Here is a 17,441-nt window from a genome sequence, read left to right on the forward strand (position 1 = left end):
CATCAGCCTTAAAATACACAATCCACCTTGAAAGTAACTACGAATGTCGGGAGAGTTTGTATTCCATTCTTTTTTCGCTCTCTGCCCTCTTTTAGCGTAGGATTAAGTTGCCGAGCACGTTGCTGCAAGCTGTAGCCCCCCGCCTTAGTGAATCGGTCACGTTTAGGACCCTCTAGGTCCATCCTAATTCTGCCAGTAGAATTGAGGGTATTGGAGCTCTAAACTTTCAAAAGGAAAGGGGCCTGCAACTACCCAGAAAACTTATGGATACCCTGAAATTTTTTACCGCTGTATTTTTGTACCACATCACCAAATAGGATTTGTCAAGAAATATTAGATATTTCTTCGAGCAAAGTTTCCTTTTTTTTTTTTTTTTTTTTTTTAGTTTATACTTAGCAATGTGCTACTTAGACAGAGGGAGTTAAAAGGCAGGTCTGTAAGGGCATTTAACTGAACCAGTGCGTTTTCTACGATGTTTGTTATGTCATGTGTTTTTCAAAAACACAAACAAAACACCACTAGCACTGAAAACGGAAGGAAATAGAAGTTTGCATTATCATGTTCTGACATGACATAAAAAGAGGCGTTTATTTGAAATTTGTTAGTGTCAAAATTGACCTCAAAAGCAAAAAAGTAAGCTTTTCAAAGTTGAAAGACTTAATTTTCCTTCTATAATTCCAAACATTAAAAAAAAAAAAAAACAAAAACAAAAACAACTTCTCCGGTTGGTGGGTGATACTTGTCGGTGTTTAGTGCCCAGCCCGGTGGGCATTACTGCCCAAACCTTGTTTAAATCTGATTATGATGTGATTTGTTGAAGTCATGAATATGAAATGATCCTTGTGTATCTATAAATGCGAACTTGGGATTTTTTGATCTCCCGCTTTTTTGTGTGCGCCCAGTAGCTGCTGCAGTGGAAGACAGTGATTGGCTCCAGGGCTCCTAGAAGGATTTGGGCTGAAGCCAGGGGAACAGAACCAGAGGATTCCCTTTCCAGAGACCATCAGGCCCCACATGTCTTATGTTTCCCTTCTCCCCTCATGGGTGCTCAGACTTTCTGTATGGCTTCAGCAGCCTATAGGTAGGCCTCAACACTCAGTGTCATCACTTCAATTTCTATACGTTTGACCCTTGCGCAAAATAAACAAAAATTTGGGCCACACAAATAAACTGCAGGTCTTCATATTTGTGTATTATTTAATATATCAACATTGAACTCTACTTTCTCAGATTTTTTTTTCTACATTCAGGATCAATTGTGAGAAGCCCTGGTGTCTCATAGGAAAATATTGCAACAAAACAAGATAATTGGGGGGAAAGGCTGTTGCAGTAGGAAAAGTGGCTTTTCGTTGATAGCGTTTAATTGGAATTAAAAGATTCTTTAGCTGTAAACATTCTTTATTTATTCAGCACACATAAGCAGGCATTGTTTTATCACCATCATAATTATGGTGTCCTTTAAACTGGCTGATAGCAGGAAAGATAAGGGAATGTGCCTGTAGATTCCGATCAGTTTTCACTCCTCTCTTTCTTTCCCTTCCTCCCTCCCTCCCCTCTCTCTATACCCTTCCCCCCACCCCCATTCCTTCCTTGGTCACTAGGGTCCCCCACAGCCCTTGAGATGAGGAGAGCAGGAAGACTGTGGCCTAACCATTTCTTACATCATGAAAGAGATTTGTACCACACTCTAATTTAATGCAATGTATAACCTTTTTGTCTCCTGTGTTTATAACTGCTTTTTAGCTTGCAATATATGTTATCTAAAGAGTTGTCTATTGCTCACCTGTATAAAATCTTGTCCACTAGGTTTTGTTGCTTTACCTTTGTCTAATTTAGAAAGTACACTCTTAAGGGCTTTTTCAGAACAAAGCCTCACAAAAACCCCTTTACCTCCAAGGATTTGCAAATTTATAAAGCCTGCATTGAATTCAAGATGGGTCAGGGGGCAAAAAAAGGGTAGAAGGTCACTGCATTTTGATTATGGGTCAGTAGACAACATGGCATATATTCTGTGTCCCAAACTTCTGTTAAAAACAGGATTTTAAAATGCCTAAGAACAGAAGGATGGGCCCTTTTGGAGACTTGCCTTGATTTGTTTGGATGAAACAAAAAGAAAAAAATTAAGCAAAATATACTAAGTTATAATTTAACCTGTTCCTTAATTTAGCATTTCCTCTTCCATTCTCATTTCCCCTCCCAAAAAGTAGAGAACATGTGAACTTAGATAAATTTAGGTGGGGAACTGTTGATTATCACAAGATTTTATTGTCCTATATCCTAAATTAATTCAGCCTTGTGAGCCTTTACATTATTATTTTGGATTGTGTTATATGTAAGTGTTATAATTACTTTTGGCTAACAGTACAAGAGGCTTCTTTTCTTCTTCTAACCAGTATACTTACATTGTTCAGGCCTTTGTGATGTCCCTCAGTCTTTTCTCTCTGAATTCTCTTTGAACAAAATGTGCCCAGCAATCAGTAAAACAAATGTATATGGTGAAGAGTTAGGTGGTGGTGATGGTAATGTGGGGAGATGATCCTCATTTAAATTATATGTGTATGGGTGAAAGCTTGGAAGGAAAAGGATTATTTTAATGCTCTTCAATACTTTAATTATATGACAGTTGTAGTGTAGAAATGCAAAAGTACTCTTAGGTTTTCCTTCAGGTTTTCAAAAGAACTTTCCCCATTAGTAAACTACTCCTGCAAATTGCTACTGCATTTCCCAGCTAACCATTTAAAAGACTGTAAATGCCGTGTGCATTACTTCGCTCCAGAGGAAAGAGGTCAGACTGAATTGCAATGGTATTTAAACATAAAATAGAGTGAAAATAAATCAAAATAGAACATCCGAAGGTAAATTTAGCACATTCATACAGGATAAGTAAAGACAAATATGTTCATACCTTCATAGCCCATCACTTTAAAAACTGAAAGTACTGATTTTTTTTACAACAAATGCAGAAGTAAGTGGACATTAAGAATATACTTCTATCTGTTTTTGCCATAGAGGATTTTCCTTTAGCAACCAGTTTTGTTTTCAAAGCTAAAACACTTTATATGATAGTGAGTAGATTGTGCATTCCTCACTGAGTAAATAATTACATGTAATTAACAAACTCAATGCTTATCATATATATGCCTAAATTCTCAGTAAGTAATTCTCTATACTCTGAGAGACAGATACACACATAAATGTTAATTTGGGCATATCCGCCAACATATGTATATGCATTTGAGAAACATAGAAGTTGATATATCTTTTTTTAAAAAAGAATTTGAATACAGTCCATCATCTGAATTGGGTTCATCTTTGATTGTTGAGGCAGCTGACATGGTCAACAAATTTATCAAAGAAACCCCCTGGCTTTTGAAGAATAGTACTTTATACATCTGGATCTGCACATCCAGGCAAAGTAAGTAAATTATTGCATAACTTTAAGCATAATTGATAACAGACACCTTTAATTTTTCATCCCCATTCTTTTGGCCAGCTTTCACATTAATAATCTAAGCCATAAATGTTGGTAGCTATTGATCGAAATCCCCTGTGTGCATGCAAATCCATCTTAAAGTCCCCTGCCTTTCATGTGTGAGCGCTCAGGGGCCTCTGCTAGATCTTTTTATCGGGATCGACCCCCAATGTGCCTGGAGAAGACCCCGGATATGCAACGTGTGCTGATGGCCACAAGAAAGCTGTCTGTCACATTCTGTGTGTGTGTGTATGTGTGTGTGCATGCGTGTGAATGCGCGCACTCACGCCTTAACACACACACACACACAATAATGGGGAAGTTAAAGGAACAAAAGAATGTATTAGACAAGAAGAAAGATATGTAATAAGAGTATTAAAAGTGTATAAGTGTAAAAGTGTAGGAGTGTACATATAAAGATACTTGCATAAATTGTATATATAGACACATTTCCAAAGTCCTCTGGTCTTTATTTTTCTCTATTTGACCCAGTAGATTGGACCTTTAGTTCATTTTTAAAAATACGTAATATTCTACTGGTTTTAAGAACCACCTACGTTGCCAGTATTTTAAAGATGGAAAGAGAGGAAGGAAGAGCAAAAAGAGGTAATTTTGAAAAGGTTACTAAATCATGTTGCCATGTGCAGGAGTAGGAGTGTGTGTGTGTGTGTGTGTGTGTGTGTGTGTAAATCTAAATAGGAATGGAGAACAACTAGAACTACCTGGCCAAAAAAAAAAAAAAAAAAAAAAAAGGACGTTCTAGCCAACCTTTTGTAATGTCTTCTCAAAGGCTTTTTCTGAGTTTACTATTTCTTGGCTGTTGGACTCTTTGGTCGAAATCTCAAAGCTGGAGGAGGGGAATTGGACGGGGGTGGGGTGGGAGGAAGAGAGCTGCCAGTATATAAGTGCATCAGGAGGAATTTTAAAACGACATTATTGTCGCTGGCAGTGGAAAGACTCTGGTCATTCTACTTTAAAAAACAAACACCAGCGTCTGCTTTTTCTGGAAACTTTGCTTTCTGCTTAAACCTTTTGCATTTTGCCTCCTGTGAAAGTGAAAGAGAAAAACGCGGTGTGATAGATCCAGATGCAAAAGAAAGCCAACTCGGTGGATGGTATTAGCTGTGACGAGGCATTGTTCATTGCTGCCTCTCGGTTACGTTTAAAGCCTGAAATATCACGAGATCCATTCAATGATCCTTCTCTCATTCAAGGGACAAAAATGTAATTTGCTGTAGCTCTGATTTCTTGGATGGAAATGCTAGCCTTAGATTTCAAAGGCAAGAACTAGACATCGTGGTTTGTACACACATTGATTAAGTTGAAGAGCGGCGATTACATCTGTGCTGAGTGCAACAGTAGTCCAGGGCTGACTTTTCAAATCCCAACCTCTGAGTTACAGACTCTCTTAAATAGACTTCCTTAATTTCCGGATGCACTTCTTGAAATTCCCAATTCTCTTCAAAATTCCTGGGAAATTACTGGGGAGATGAGGGTGGGGGTGGGGAACTATGGCTGAGATTTCATGCAAACTACCTTTTTGTACGTCTGATTCCTCTGTTTTTATCTTTTTTCTTTCTTTCTTTCTTTTGAGCCATACCTGCTTGTGCTAGCCAGACCAGAGCAGGGGAAACTGGAACTTTTGAATGGGAAGGAAGAAATTATTGTACAATTCTTTTCTTGCAGGCTCAGAAATATCCGTTTATTCTTTTAACCACACGGATGTGTCTATTTTTGGAGGAACAAGGAAACATATAAATGCCTGGGTTGCATTTATGCTGTAGTTGCAAACACCGAACAGTTAAGAAGATTTTGCCGAATTTTGCAAAGGAGCCAACAAACCACCTTGGGATCCTGGTAATGCAGCTGGGAAGACCCTTGTCTCATTTGGCAATATTTTGGATATTCTTGGAAATGACACCAAAATATGCTTTAACTTGACTAAGAAGAGGTTAAACAACATTGATACTCATCCAAAGTGATTTTTTTAAAAGCAGATGCTTGGCTTTCATGGAAAAAATGAGAGTTGTGGAAGATTCATTTAAACTACCAACCGAAAGCATCATAGACCACTGAAATAGTCTGCGTCGTACATCAGCACTTTATTTTCATCGTTATTACGTAAAACCTCTGGAAGCACCTTGGGCGTTTTACATTTTCTTTTCTTTGCTGCAGAAACAATCTGCTCCCTGGAATTCTGACCTGTCGTGAACAGGACCCTGGCAAAGACTGAGCTGGGGACTCTAGGACGATCCCGCCTCCAATCCAGCCTGGTTAATTGTGAAAAGTGTACACATTTCTGGCTTATCTATGCTTTGTTATGGGTCTGACGTGAAACTACCTCCTCCCCACCCCACCCCCCAGCAGAGAACCAAAATCCAGTTGAATTGTTACAGTGTTTCGGAGCTGGAGCCTTGAACTGCTTCCTTGGTCAAATAACTTTGTTTCTGGTTGTAAAAGGCATTTCAGGAAAAAAAAAAAAAAAAAAGGAAAATCGAGAGAAATTCAAAACGTAAGTCTGTACTGGGTGGTTCACTGCGCGGGTTTAACTTTGGAGCTCCCAGCCGGTCTCCTTCTTCCACTCCCATAAGGGAAATACCAGGCTATTCTGCACATTTTCGCTTAAGCTCCATTTTCCAAAGGAAAAGGGGGTGGGGTATGTCTATTTAGGCTTGATAATGTTTTTAAAATGCTTTTCTTTGAAATGATAATAGCTGCAGCGGTAAAATGCAAATAAAGAAAAAATAGGCAATATTCCTTTAAAGGCGAATATACAGGGATTTTTTTTTTTTTTTTTAAAGCGTACACACAGTGGTTCAGATGAAGTCTGTGAGTCAGGCTGTTTCTGGGCTCCGATAGTTTAATGGAAAGATTTATATACCGACTGTATTATTTACTTTGGGAGGGGAGGTGGCAGTATAAGGGTATGCTAATTAGTGGGAGATTTTGGGGGGAAGGGGTGGAATATCAATTTTTATTGCATCACCTGTCAGGAGTGTCCAATCAGCGCTGGCTTTAGGGGAATTAATTGATGAAGGTGTCTCCGGACGAGCTCACTTCACTCTGTCATTTTATTTGTAGCTAAAGCAGCGGCGGGAATAGCAGCTGCATTTCTTTTCTCTTTCTCCCTTCACATTCCATTATCATAGTGCTCCAATGGAGAAGGAAGGAATAGAGGGGCCCAGGTACTGATCTGCATCGGGGACTTAGACCAACACACTGGCAGATCAGAAACCGGATGGTTTTTTCCCTCTTTTTAAAAAAATACGAAAACCAAAAAAAAAAGCAAGAATCAAGTCAGTGTAATTTCATGTTGTTGTTGTTTTGTTTTGTTTTGTTTTTCCAATAATTTCGCCTAGAGTTTGGCACTCCCTTCGCCGGGAATAACAGTCTTTGTTATTTTATTAGCAGGATGCCTTGAGACACACGCAGCATCTGGTGGAGGATTAACATATATACATGTGTATGTATGCGTCACGTATATATTTACTGCAAATGGTGGGGATCATTTAGTGCCCGAGATGGGAGACCTGAAGTCAGGTTTTGAAGAGGTGGATGGCGTGAGGCTCGGCTACCTCATCATTAAAGGAAAGCAAATGTTTGCCCTCTCCCAAGTCTTCACGGATCTGCTGAAAAACATCCCGAGGACGACCGTGCACAAGCGCATGGATCACTTGAAAGTGAAAAAGCACCACTGCGATCTGGAGGAGTTGCGGAAACTCAAGGCAATCAACAGCATCGCCTTCCACGCCGCCAAATGCACGCTCATCTCTCGGGAAGACGTGGAAGCGCTCTACACCTCCTGCAAAACCGAGCGTGTCCTCAAGACCAAGCGCAGGAGGGTCGGCCGGGCCCTAGCCACAAAGGCGCCGCCGCCAGAGCGCGCCGCCGCCGCCGCCGCCGCCAGCCCCCGCCCGGGTTTTTGGAAGGACAAGCACCAACTTTGGCGGGGCCTGAGCGGAGCCGCGCGGCCCCTGCCAATCAGCGCGCAGTCCCCGCGCCCGGGCGCCGCCGCCGCGCGCCCCGCCGCCCATCTACCTCAGATTTTTAGCAAATACCCGGGCTCGCACTATCCGGAAATCGTGCGCTCGCCTTGCAAACCCCCTCTAAACTATGAAACTGCCCCGCTCCAGGGAAACTACGTTGCTTTCCACTCGGACCCTGCTTATTTTCGGAGCCTGCTGTGCAGCAAGCACCCGGCCGCCGCCGCCGCCGCCGCCGCAGCCGCTGCTGCCGCCGCCGCCGCCGCCGCCGCCGCCTACTACCAGGCGTCGGCGGCCGGGCCCCAGCCCAAGGCGGCGGCGGGTGCGGGAGGCCCGGTGAGCCTGACCTACCGGTGCAAGCGCAAGCGCGGGGGCGCCAAGGACTGCCTGCTCGCTCCCCACGCCGGCGCCCGCCGCCTGCTGCTGCTGCCCAGGTCCTACAAAGCCAAGGCGGCGGCGGCGGCGGCGGCGGCGGCGGCGGCCGCCGGGGCCACTTGCCTGGAGAGGTTTCATCTGGTTAACAGCTTCTGCACGCCTCCCCACCACCACCACCACCACCATCACCACCACCACCACCACCACCACCGGGCCCAGCAGCCGCCGCCGAATCACCACCCCCCGCATCACCACCGGCCTCAGCCCCATCTCGGCAGCTTTCCCGAGAGTTGTAGCAGCGACTCGGAGTCCAGCTCCTACTCGGACCATGCAGCCAACGACTCCGATTTTGGCTCCAGTTTGTCCAGCTCCAGCAACTCGGTGTCCTCGGAGGAAGAGGAGGAGGAGGGAGAAGAGGAGGAGGAGGAGGAGGAAGAGGAGGAGGAGGAGGAGGAGGAGGGGGGCAGTGGGGCCTCGGATTCCAGCGAAGTCAGCTCGGAGGAGGAGGACTCGTCCACGGAGTCGGACTCCAGCTCCGGCTCCAGCCAAGTGTCAGTGCAGAGCATCCGTTTCAGACGCACCAGCTTCTGCAAGCCTCCCAGCGTGCAGGCGCAGGCCAACTTCTTGTACCATCTGGCCTCCGCCGCCGCTGCAACCAAACCCGCTGCTTTCGAGGATGCCGGCCGACTTCCCGACCTCAAGAGTAGTGTCAAAGCAGAGTCGCCGGAGGAGTGGAATCTGCAGGGCTGGGCCCCCAAAGCGTCTCCGGTGTACTGCCCGGCCAGCCTGGGGAGTTGTTTCACAGAGATAAGGAACGATAGGGTCTCTGAGATTACATTCCCACACTCTGAAATTTCCAGTACTGTAAAGAGAACTGACCTGACAATTAACTGCCTGGCGGAGGGGGCCTCTTCACCTAGCCCAAAGACAAACAATGCATTTCCACAACAAAGAATACTGCGAGAGGCAAGGAAATGCCTACAAGCAAGTCCTACTACACACTGTTCAGATAACAACACAATAGCTGCTAGGTTCTTAAATAATGATTCTTCACGAGCAGCAGCAAATTCAGAGAAAGATTCCAAAATCCCTCATTGTGCTGAATTTGCTACGGATTTGTCCTCTCCACAGACTGATTCTGAGGTGGGTGCAGCAGCAGGAGCAGCAACGAAAGCTGAGACTCCCTACGCTAACCCAGGAGACAAGACCTTGCCATTTCTGCACAATATTAAAATCAAAGTAGAAGACAGTAGTGCTAACGAAGAATATGAACCTGACCTTATTACAAATAAGCTTAAGTGCGAGTGCAATGATACAAAGGGTGAGTTTTACAGTGTGACTGAAAGTAAAGAGGAGGACGCCTTGTTCACCACAGCCAAGGAAGAAGGTTTTGCATGCCCTGAAAAAGAAACTCCTTCCTTAAATCCACTGGCTCAGAGTCAGGGCCTTTCATGCACTTTAGGTTCTCCAAAACCTGAGGATGGGGAATATAAATTTGGTGCCAGGGTGAGAAAAAATTACCGGACACTAGTCCTGGGAAAGCGACCTGTACTTCAGACTCCTCCAGTCAAACCAAATTTGAAATCAGCTAGAAGTCCTCGTCCTACAGGTAAAACTGAGACACATGAAGGAACACTGGATGATTTTACAGTTATAAACAGACGCAAAAAGGTAGCCAGCAATGTAGCATCAGCAGTGAAAAGGCCATTTAATTTCATGGCAAATTTTCCTTGTCCACCATCACTCATTATTGGGAAGGATGGGGATTTGTGGCCGGCGTATTCCTTAAACACCACTAAGGATTCCCAACCTCCTCACAAGGCCCATCCTATATGGAAATGGCAGCTGGGCGGTTCTGCAATACCTCTTCCACCTAGTCACAAATTCAGGAAATTTAATTCATAAAAGTGTTTTGGAAGATATTTTCTTGAACCCTATTACCTTCCTTTTGTTGTAAACGGCACAGGATGGTTTGTACAAGTCCATTAATGTGTTACACCCCTTTTGGAGCCCTGGTTTATCGCATTTTGAAGACAGAAATCGGATTACTTTTTTCCCATTGCGGGTTTTTTTTTTTTTTTTTTTTTTTGGAGTAGGGTGGGGGCGGGGTGGAAGAAGGGTTGGTTTACATTCCACAGACTACTTCAGGCTAAAGACTCAAGTAAAACTCAGTTATTAAGGTAGAGCTGGAACACTTTACTGTTTCAATGCTAATAATGCACCCGGTACCTCAATTCAACTGCTACAAATAAATGTCAAAAGGTTGAATAATAAATATTACAATGAGCCATTAAGTTTATGCACTAGATTTCAGACCTGAAAGTGTAACTGTTAATTCAGTGAAAGTTTGTTAGGTTACATGGTTACACAGTGAGGTAGAAAGAAGTTTCTGTGAGCCCAAAATGTTCTTTTCTGGAGCTCTTGTTTGTGGGATATCTTTTCCTTTTCCTCCCCTCATTCCTTCTCCAAGAGTAGTTGCACTTAATTTTCCTTCCTTCCTTCCTTCCTTCCTTCCTTCCTTCTTTCCTTTTTTTGAGTGGAAAGATTGGGGAGTCCTGCTTGAATGCTGGTAAAAGCTGCCTCATATATACTGAGTAAAATAAATATGAGATTGCTTTTTGGGGGTGTAAAGGATGTGATATTACTTTTACAGATACTCCTTGCAATTGGAAAAGTCCTTTTTGTGTTCTCACCCAAAGGTTTTAAATAAGGTGACTCTTACTCACTATTGTCCTGCTTACCTTGTGGTCTGACTCCTCAAGTTTGACTCCTCAAACTTGCAAAAACAATTAAAGCAGTTCTCTTAATAGCAGGATATTTTATGGTCTGACTCTTCCTAGTGACAAAGCAGTAAATACAACCAAGAAAAGTAAAATGGGTCAGAGTTGTGGGAATATCCCAAATAAAAATTACAGTTCTTTCAGGGCTCTTTGGTACCAGAACTCAGGCACTAGGATCTTATTACCTTTCACTTTTTCTGCATCTCTCTAAACTTCTGTTTTTAGACCATCCTGTGAATAAAGCAGGAGAGTTTCTACTGCAAGTGACAATCAGAGGTGACTATCTATATTTGCACTTAAAATCAAAGTAGTTCAACATGCAAATGGCTAGGGTCTAGCCCTTGGTAAGGGCCATGCTGGTGTACTATGTTGTGATGATGGAAGCAGTAAATCAAAATTATGGAAATTTGCACTGTTGAAAAGCATGCTTTAGCTTTATTTTCAATTAAAAACACTGTTTAAAATTCCTGGTTCCATACATTTCTACTTATTCCAGATTGAAGAACGGTTAACAGGAATGAATGGTTTTGTTGACATTTTCATTTGTAATGTTTTTGCCTGAAAGAAATGCATTTATTGGGTGTAGTGTTTTGTTGTAATACCACGTGATGAGGCCAGTCAGGTTCTGTGTAAAACACTGGATTTCTTTCTAAATAACAACAAAACTTTACAAACTTCTTACAAATCAAGTGCAAAAAGTTTCAGGTTTAAGAAAGTGGAACAGAGATCAATTGCTATTTTAATGGAAGTTAAATCTAATAATTTTTGGTCCACCTCCCTTAGTCTGTCCAATTAATTATGCATCTCAGATCTGTGCCATCTTAAACCTCAGAAGTTGCATCTATAGATCATAAATCATAAAACAAAACAAAACATCAATGAGATGTTTACTGTGTGAATTTAGTCACTATTTCTCATGGAAATTCCGTCTTTTTTTTCTTTCTGCCCTTAACCTTCTAATTCCTACTCCCTTTGAAAATTTTCTTTTGTCTATAAATGTTTCAGATAGATCTGGATGGTCTCAGCTCTAATTGCTGTATATGCTCTGTGGTTTTACTCTTACTGCAAAGGACAGGGGCTGAGAATACCTGCATCCAAATACATTGGGATGGAGTAAACAGATGCTTTGAACTGCCTCCCTTCCTTTCCTTCTTGAATGGTGCCAGATGTAGGTTCACTGGATCCTTTTTTTATTGGGATGATAGATATGGTCAAAGCAAAAATTGGGGGATGTTATCCTTGAATTCATGCTTGTGTATAATTCCAAAGACCAGTACAAGTTACAGTGAAAGCCCCCAGAAAGCTGAACAATTGGCTTCTCAGTCTGAGTTTCCTCTTTGGAAGGCCATACAGAATTTGGGTGCAGTGATTTGTCCTGCAAAATCAATCTGTAAAAAGTGTGACATGCACACACTGGCAGTCTGTAATTTCTATTCTTTAATTACTGCTAAGTCAAGAGAGTTCAAAGTATGATGACTACTACATTTAGGCTAGTACTTTTCTTGCTGTCTATGGAATCATTGTTCCTATATTATAAATTAGAATATATTTGAAGCCTACAGATCTTGGGTGTGGGAGGACTGCTAGATGGAATAAGCACAATTTAAAACAAATATACCCTATGGAATTTCTGACATAAAATATCGGCTTCCAGCTTTGACACTTGGTCTCCAGCCCTCAGAGAATCAATAGTTTCAGTTTATAGGAGCTGGAGAATGAGCAGCATGGAGGCCGAGGCATTCCAGAGTGATACCATCAAAAGGAAAGAAATTAAATAGTCAACACAAATTTCACCCCACAGTACTACAACAAGCCAGCCAACCACAGCAAAACCTGAGTTGGGGCTTCTGTTAAGAGAGTGTACCAAATAGTATTCAGTAACTTACAAATACAAGGTATTCTTTCAATTTCTGGTAGTCCCTTAGCTGTTTTCCCATTCTGCTGTGGGAATTATTCTCAGTACAGTTTATTTCATTTTGGTTGTTTTATGATTAATGACAATATCTAGATTTTCTAAGATGCTATAAATGTCCCATTTGTTCAAAAAGTTAAGCCTTATTGTGAGACAAACAAAGTTACTTCCATTGATAGATTGCATTTTTACATATAAATGTTTTCAGGTGATAGCATTTTTTTTTTTAAGGCGCTACATGGTTCCAGAGTCACTTAGTCCTATGTCTAAAGCTCAACACTCACAAACAGAAGGAAAATACAAGAAAGGGCTCCTTCTCTGACTTTTTGGGGGAAAGAAGCTTATTTTTGGTCTCCTGTAAAAATAGTTTCTTGATAAGACTCTGAAATGAAGAATTAATTATTTTTTTAAAGAGATGTGTGTACTCTGTCTTCCATAGTCAGGTTATCTGCCTTCTTAGAAAATGCAGCTTGCTCTTTTTCAACTATTTACTTTTTGAAGTGGGTGTTCTTTTCTACTGGCTTACTTGATTATAGTGCAGTAATCTCAATAATGGTTGTTTATTTTAAAATCAACAACAAGGAGCCACCACTAAACAGCAATAACACAAACTAGATGGGCTGGTGTGTGGATTGTTATCTTATCTGTGTCTGGGTGACTTTCAATGGTCTAGAAATTTTTCTAAGTTTCGCTCACAAGAATTGGAAGTTTCTGCTTGATATGAGAATGATAGTTTTGTTTGAATGCAGGAAAAGATATAGACTAATTCCTCGAAAGCATTTTTTTTTCCTTTCAGAAAAAAACAAAAATCCTCCGTGGTAAAAAGCAAAAACAAAAGCCTCACATTTAAAAAAATAAAGCATTAGTATCTACACAAGATAGAAAATGTGGTGAGTTTTGCTTCACCTTGAAAATAACTTCCTGCCGATAAAGGATGTGAAAAGGGAGTTTCCTAGAGCCAAACTAGGGGGAAAAAAATTAAAGGCTCCCCAACAACTAACCTCAGGAAATTGACAAGGAGGAACAGGGCATCCACCTTAGGGAGTACCCCTGGTCACCCAGGTCTTCCCCAGGACCTTCCCCTTCCCTGGAAGAAAGAACTATTTTTAATGCTAGCTTTGGTTTTGATTTGCTCCCTAGGCCAAAGGGCATTTCTGCAAACTAGCCTGGGGGGTAGGGACGTAGGGAAGATCTGGGAGGTTGGGGGAGGGCTGCATTTTACCTGTTTGGCGGGCCCTTTTTTGCAAAAAAAAAAAAAAAAAAAAAAAAGGAGGGGGCCCAGCTATCATTCTTTGCCCATGCCCTAGGCCCCCGCTCTTCTCTCGCTCCTTTTCAAACTGTGGCGGCCTCACAAGCTCCTACTTTAAAAGGCCTGAGATGTTTTGCATGAAGCCCTCACAATAGGGGTTGAGGGAATTGACAGTTTCAAAAACAAGGCGTTCAGTCCTTTCCAGCTGCCGGGCCCGCTCTCTCGCACCAACTCCTCGTTCCTCTCTGCTGGTGGCGTCCTCCAGAGCGAGCGGCCTTCCCCCACCCCGCCAGCCTGCATTCCGGCCGGCCCCACCCCGCCCCCGGGCTGTGTTTGTAAACAGGGGTCAGTGTCCAGGGGCTGCTGGCGCGGGGCTTGGGACTGGCGGGCTGGGAGGGAAGGCCGGGGACGGCCGAGCCGGCGAAAGGGCCGGCCGGGGGGTGGGGGGTAGGGTTTTCGGGGTCCCCTTCCCCCTCGTCTTCCACCTAGGTGCCAAACTCTGGCCACCGTGCTGACCCAGGGCATCTCTTAGCTCTCGGGCCTGGGCCACCGGCACCAGAAAGATGTTTAAATGCCGCCATTTTGCATGGTGGCAAACAAATTTCTTTGTGACTTTTTTCCCCCGCCCAGATCTTGCTCTCCTTTGAATTTGTCACCTACTGGCTCCCCGGGGCGGAAGAGGCCGTACCCCTGTGCGCGCGGCCCCCAGCTCCTCTCCACGCAGCCTCATATCCCAGTGGCCTCAAGGACAGGCCCACCGGGAGCAGGGGCGACAGGGCGCGCGGCCGGTCCTCGGGGACTGGACCGCCTCCTCTCACTTTGCGCTCCTTTTGTGTGTTCTGAAGTCATCTCCCACCCCGGCACACGCACACACTGCCGAGCCATTTCTCACCTTCTCGCCCAGGCCTCATCTCTCTGTCCCAGGCAAATGGGGCCCAGCTTTTTTGCATTGGGCGGAGGGCTGGCCAAGGTCTCCAAAATGCGTGTGTGGAACGCAAGTGGCAAAGAGATGAGGCTTCACACTGGGCCAGCCAGCATGGCTGTGAACGCCTTCTGGGAAGTGGCCCAAGACCTGCGGCCGGGAGTCTGGGGAGGGCTCCGGTGCGCAGGCGAGGGCCCTGCAGAACTCCCAAACAGGGGGGAAATGGGATGGGGCAAGGCTTGCTTTCCTTGGCGCCGTGGTTCCTGTCCTTGGAACCTCTCAGTGCCTCTGGAAGTGGAATGATGACCTGGAAACGGGAAACGTGAGACAGTGACCTGGAAAACCACCCTTGGTTGGGGAGGTTGGAGTGCAGCAGTGCAAACAAAGCTGCTCCGAGAGGAAGAGGGGAAACAGAGGTGCGCCGCAGATAGGTCACGGGAAAGTGCAACAAGCCTGTTTTCCCGGGTGTTTAAAATGCAGCCCCAGTTGTAAAGTGTGTGAAATTACGCACTGGTCTCTTAAAGAGTGCCTAATTTATAGTAAATAGCAAGGTCTTTGTAAATGGCTTTATTATGTTGTTTCTTGTTAATTGTTGAGAAAATCCCCATTGTTGAGTGTGAAAGGCTTTATGAGCTAACCTGGTCCTCGGCGCAATCAGAGGGCAGTAAATGGCCGCTCGGCCTCCGAGGCCCAGCGCGGAAGCGGACGCGGGCCGAGAGCGCCCGGGCGACCCCTGGAGACGGTGACTCGGCCTGGGAGGGAAGTGGCGAGGGCTTCCAGGCTTTAATTAATGAGAAGGCGTGTTTTGAACTCGCGGGCCCCCAAGAGCAGCTTGCTAAGTGGGACGAGGAGAATCGGGAGCGCCGGGGCGACCCAGGCGGCGAGGGCCGCGGGGAGGCGGAGCGGGGCCCGGCGCCCCTCTCCGGTCCCGCAGCTTCGGTCACCGGCCGGCCGGCCCGGGCGCCGGCTCCAGCCGCGCTGGGGTGGAACTGGTGCTGGGGCATTGTCTCCAGTTCTCCAGCCGCGTGCAGCTCGGGCTCAGGTCGGTTGGGCCAAGCCTGCCGAACGCCCGAAGAAGCCGGGTCGGGGGACTGGAGGGGCTACGGGCCGAGCAGCCCCCGAAGGGGAGCTCCGGACCCCTGCCTGCGCCTCCTCGTCTTTTGTTTAAAAGCTGTCTCTCTCCCTCTCTCCCCCTCTCTTTCTTCCTTTCTCTCTCACGCGCGATCTCTCTCTCTCTTTCTCTCTCTCTCACCTGAAATGGACTCAGAAGACTGAAGAAATCGGAGGAAAGGCTTTTGGGGGGGGGGGTGTCAAGGAAAAGGATTTCTTCTTTAGTCTGGGATAAGATATTCTTATCTCCTTTTCCCATCTTCTCCAATTCTCTTTCCAGTCAGTTGGGACCCAGGAAGGGTAGGGGCAAAACCAGGCAGGCGCTGGGTTCATTTGATTAACTTTGAGGCGAGGCCCCCGCCGGGTCTTGCAGGCCTGGAGAGGGCAGACGGAGAGCGCCTCCCTGGGCTCGGCCCCGCGGCCTTCCCAGGACTGAAGACCCGGTGGATCGGGGGAAAAGCAGCAGCAGGCTCTCTGCAGCCTTTGAGCTCTGGCAGTGCAGCGAGAGGGAAGAGAATTTCTTCGTGAGCCTACATTGGGGGTGTGGGGCGCGGGGGGAAGCCTGGGTTAGGTGGACTGTACGTAAGGGTTTGGACATTAGCAAATGCAAATCACAAGGAAATGTTAATTCCAGTCAGAAAAACCTGTATCTTCCCTATCTTCCTGGCTTTCTAAGATGGCCCTCCTCTTCCGCACACTCGCTTTCTCACCAAATTAGCTATTACGTGAAATCCCCCTGGGTTTAAGGCACTTGTTTCGCGGATTCGCGTACAACCCGTATTAACTATGCACTTTCTGCTATTCCTCTTGTGACTGTCCCTGCCTCTTCCTTCTTTGAGGTGCGTATGATGCATTTTATTTTAGCCCAATCGATGTGTGCAAATACTGGGATAACACAACCCACACTTCTGCGATGGAGGCTGTTTTCAAAATTGAGTTTAGGGATCAATACTAAGTCGAAAAGCTCCAAATTGCACGAATTCACCAAATTCAAGCCTTGGGCTCCCAAGCCCCTTTGCTGGCTGATTGACGCACTCGTGGGCAGTCACTGTGGTTCCACCGTTCCTGCTTCTCAAAACAGGATGTTTTCATCATGTGTATTTGGCTTTCCCTAAAGATCACTCCAGTTTGTTTGGAAAAACACGACCCCAAAACGTGTGGAGTTAAACCCCAGTCAATGGCTTCCATGCGGGGCTCCTCTCATACTTGCACTGCTGACTGCCATTCCTCCTTTTCCTCCCACCCCCCTCTTTTTAGGACCTAGCAGCAGCACCTAAAATTCCCATAGTGGGTGCTCGGAAAACCTTTGCCCAGTTGCATAAATGTTTCGCTGGTGGGGAGCAGCCCTCTCCTGGACCACTACTTGACTCCTACCACTTCTTCGCCCAGAGCCGGGCTGTTTGGCACAGCGAGCTCTCTATTCTTCTGCGGCTGCCGCCATGGCTGCGGGGCTGACTGGTGTCTAACTGGGGGAAGGGCAGTAGTTGTCCCCTTGCAAGGGACGGGAAGGCCAGAGAGGTGGAGGGAGAGAGATTTCGAAAAAGAATTAGGAGAGGCTGCTGCCAGCAGATTGTGTGTGTGTGTGTGTGTGTGTGTGTGTGTGTGTGTGTGTGTCGGGGTAGTCTGAAAAGAACATCT

At 45.2% G+C, this 17,441-nt stretch overlaps 1 protein-coding gene across 1 annotated transcript; it reads left to right on the forward strand.

The window, feature by feature from the left end:
* The first annotated feature begins 5,517 nt into the window (after positions 1-5,517).
* On the forward strand, positions 5,518-9,870 carry SKIDA1 (SKI/DACH domain containing 1). Its single transcript, XM_044392171.3, has 2 exons — positions 5,518-5,984; positions 6,881-9,870. The coding sequence occupies exon 2, from the start codon at positions 6,994-6,996 to the stop codon at positions 9,733-9,735; it is 2,742 nt and encodes a 913-aa protein (XP_044248106.2). The 5' UTR covers positions 5,518-5,984; positions 6,881-6,993; the 3' UTR covers positions 9,736-9,870.
* The last annotated feature ends 7,571 nt before the right edge of the window (positions 9,871-17,441 follow it).

Source organism: Ursus arctos, unplaced genomic scaffold (genome assembly GCF_023065955.2).
Source record: "Ursus arctos isolate Adak ecotype North America unplaced genomic scaffold, UrsArc2.0 scaffold_30, whole genome shotgun sequence".
NCBI classification, from domain to species: domain Eukaryota; kingdom Metazoa; phylum Chordata; class Mammalia; order Carnivora; family Ursidae; genus Ursus; species Ursus arctos.

Coding starts and splice junctions, on each gene's coding strand:
- SKIDA1 (XM_044392171.3), top strand. CDS start 6,994: ATGGGAGACCTGAAGTCAGGTTTTGAAGAGGTGGATGGCGTGAGGCTC.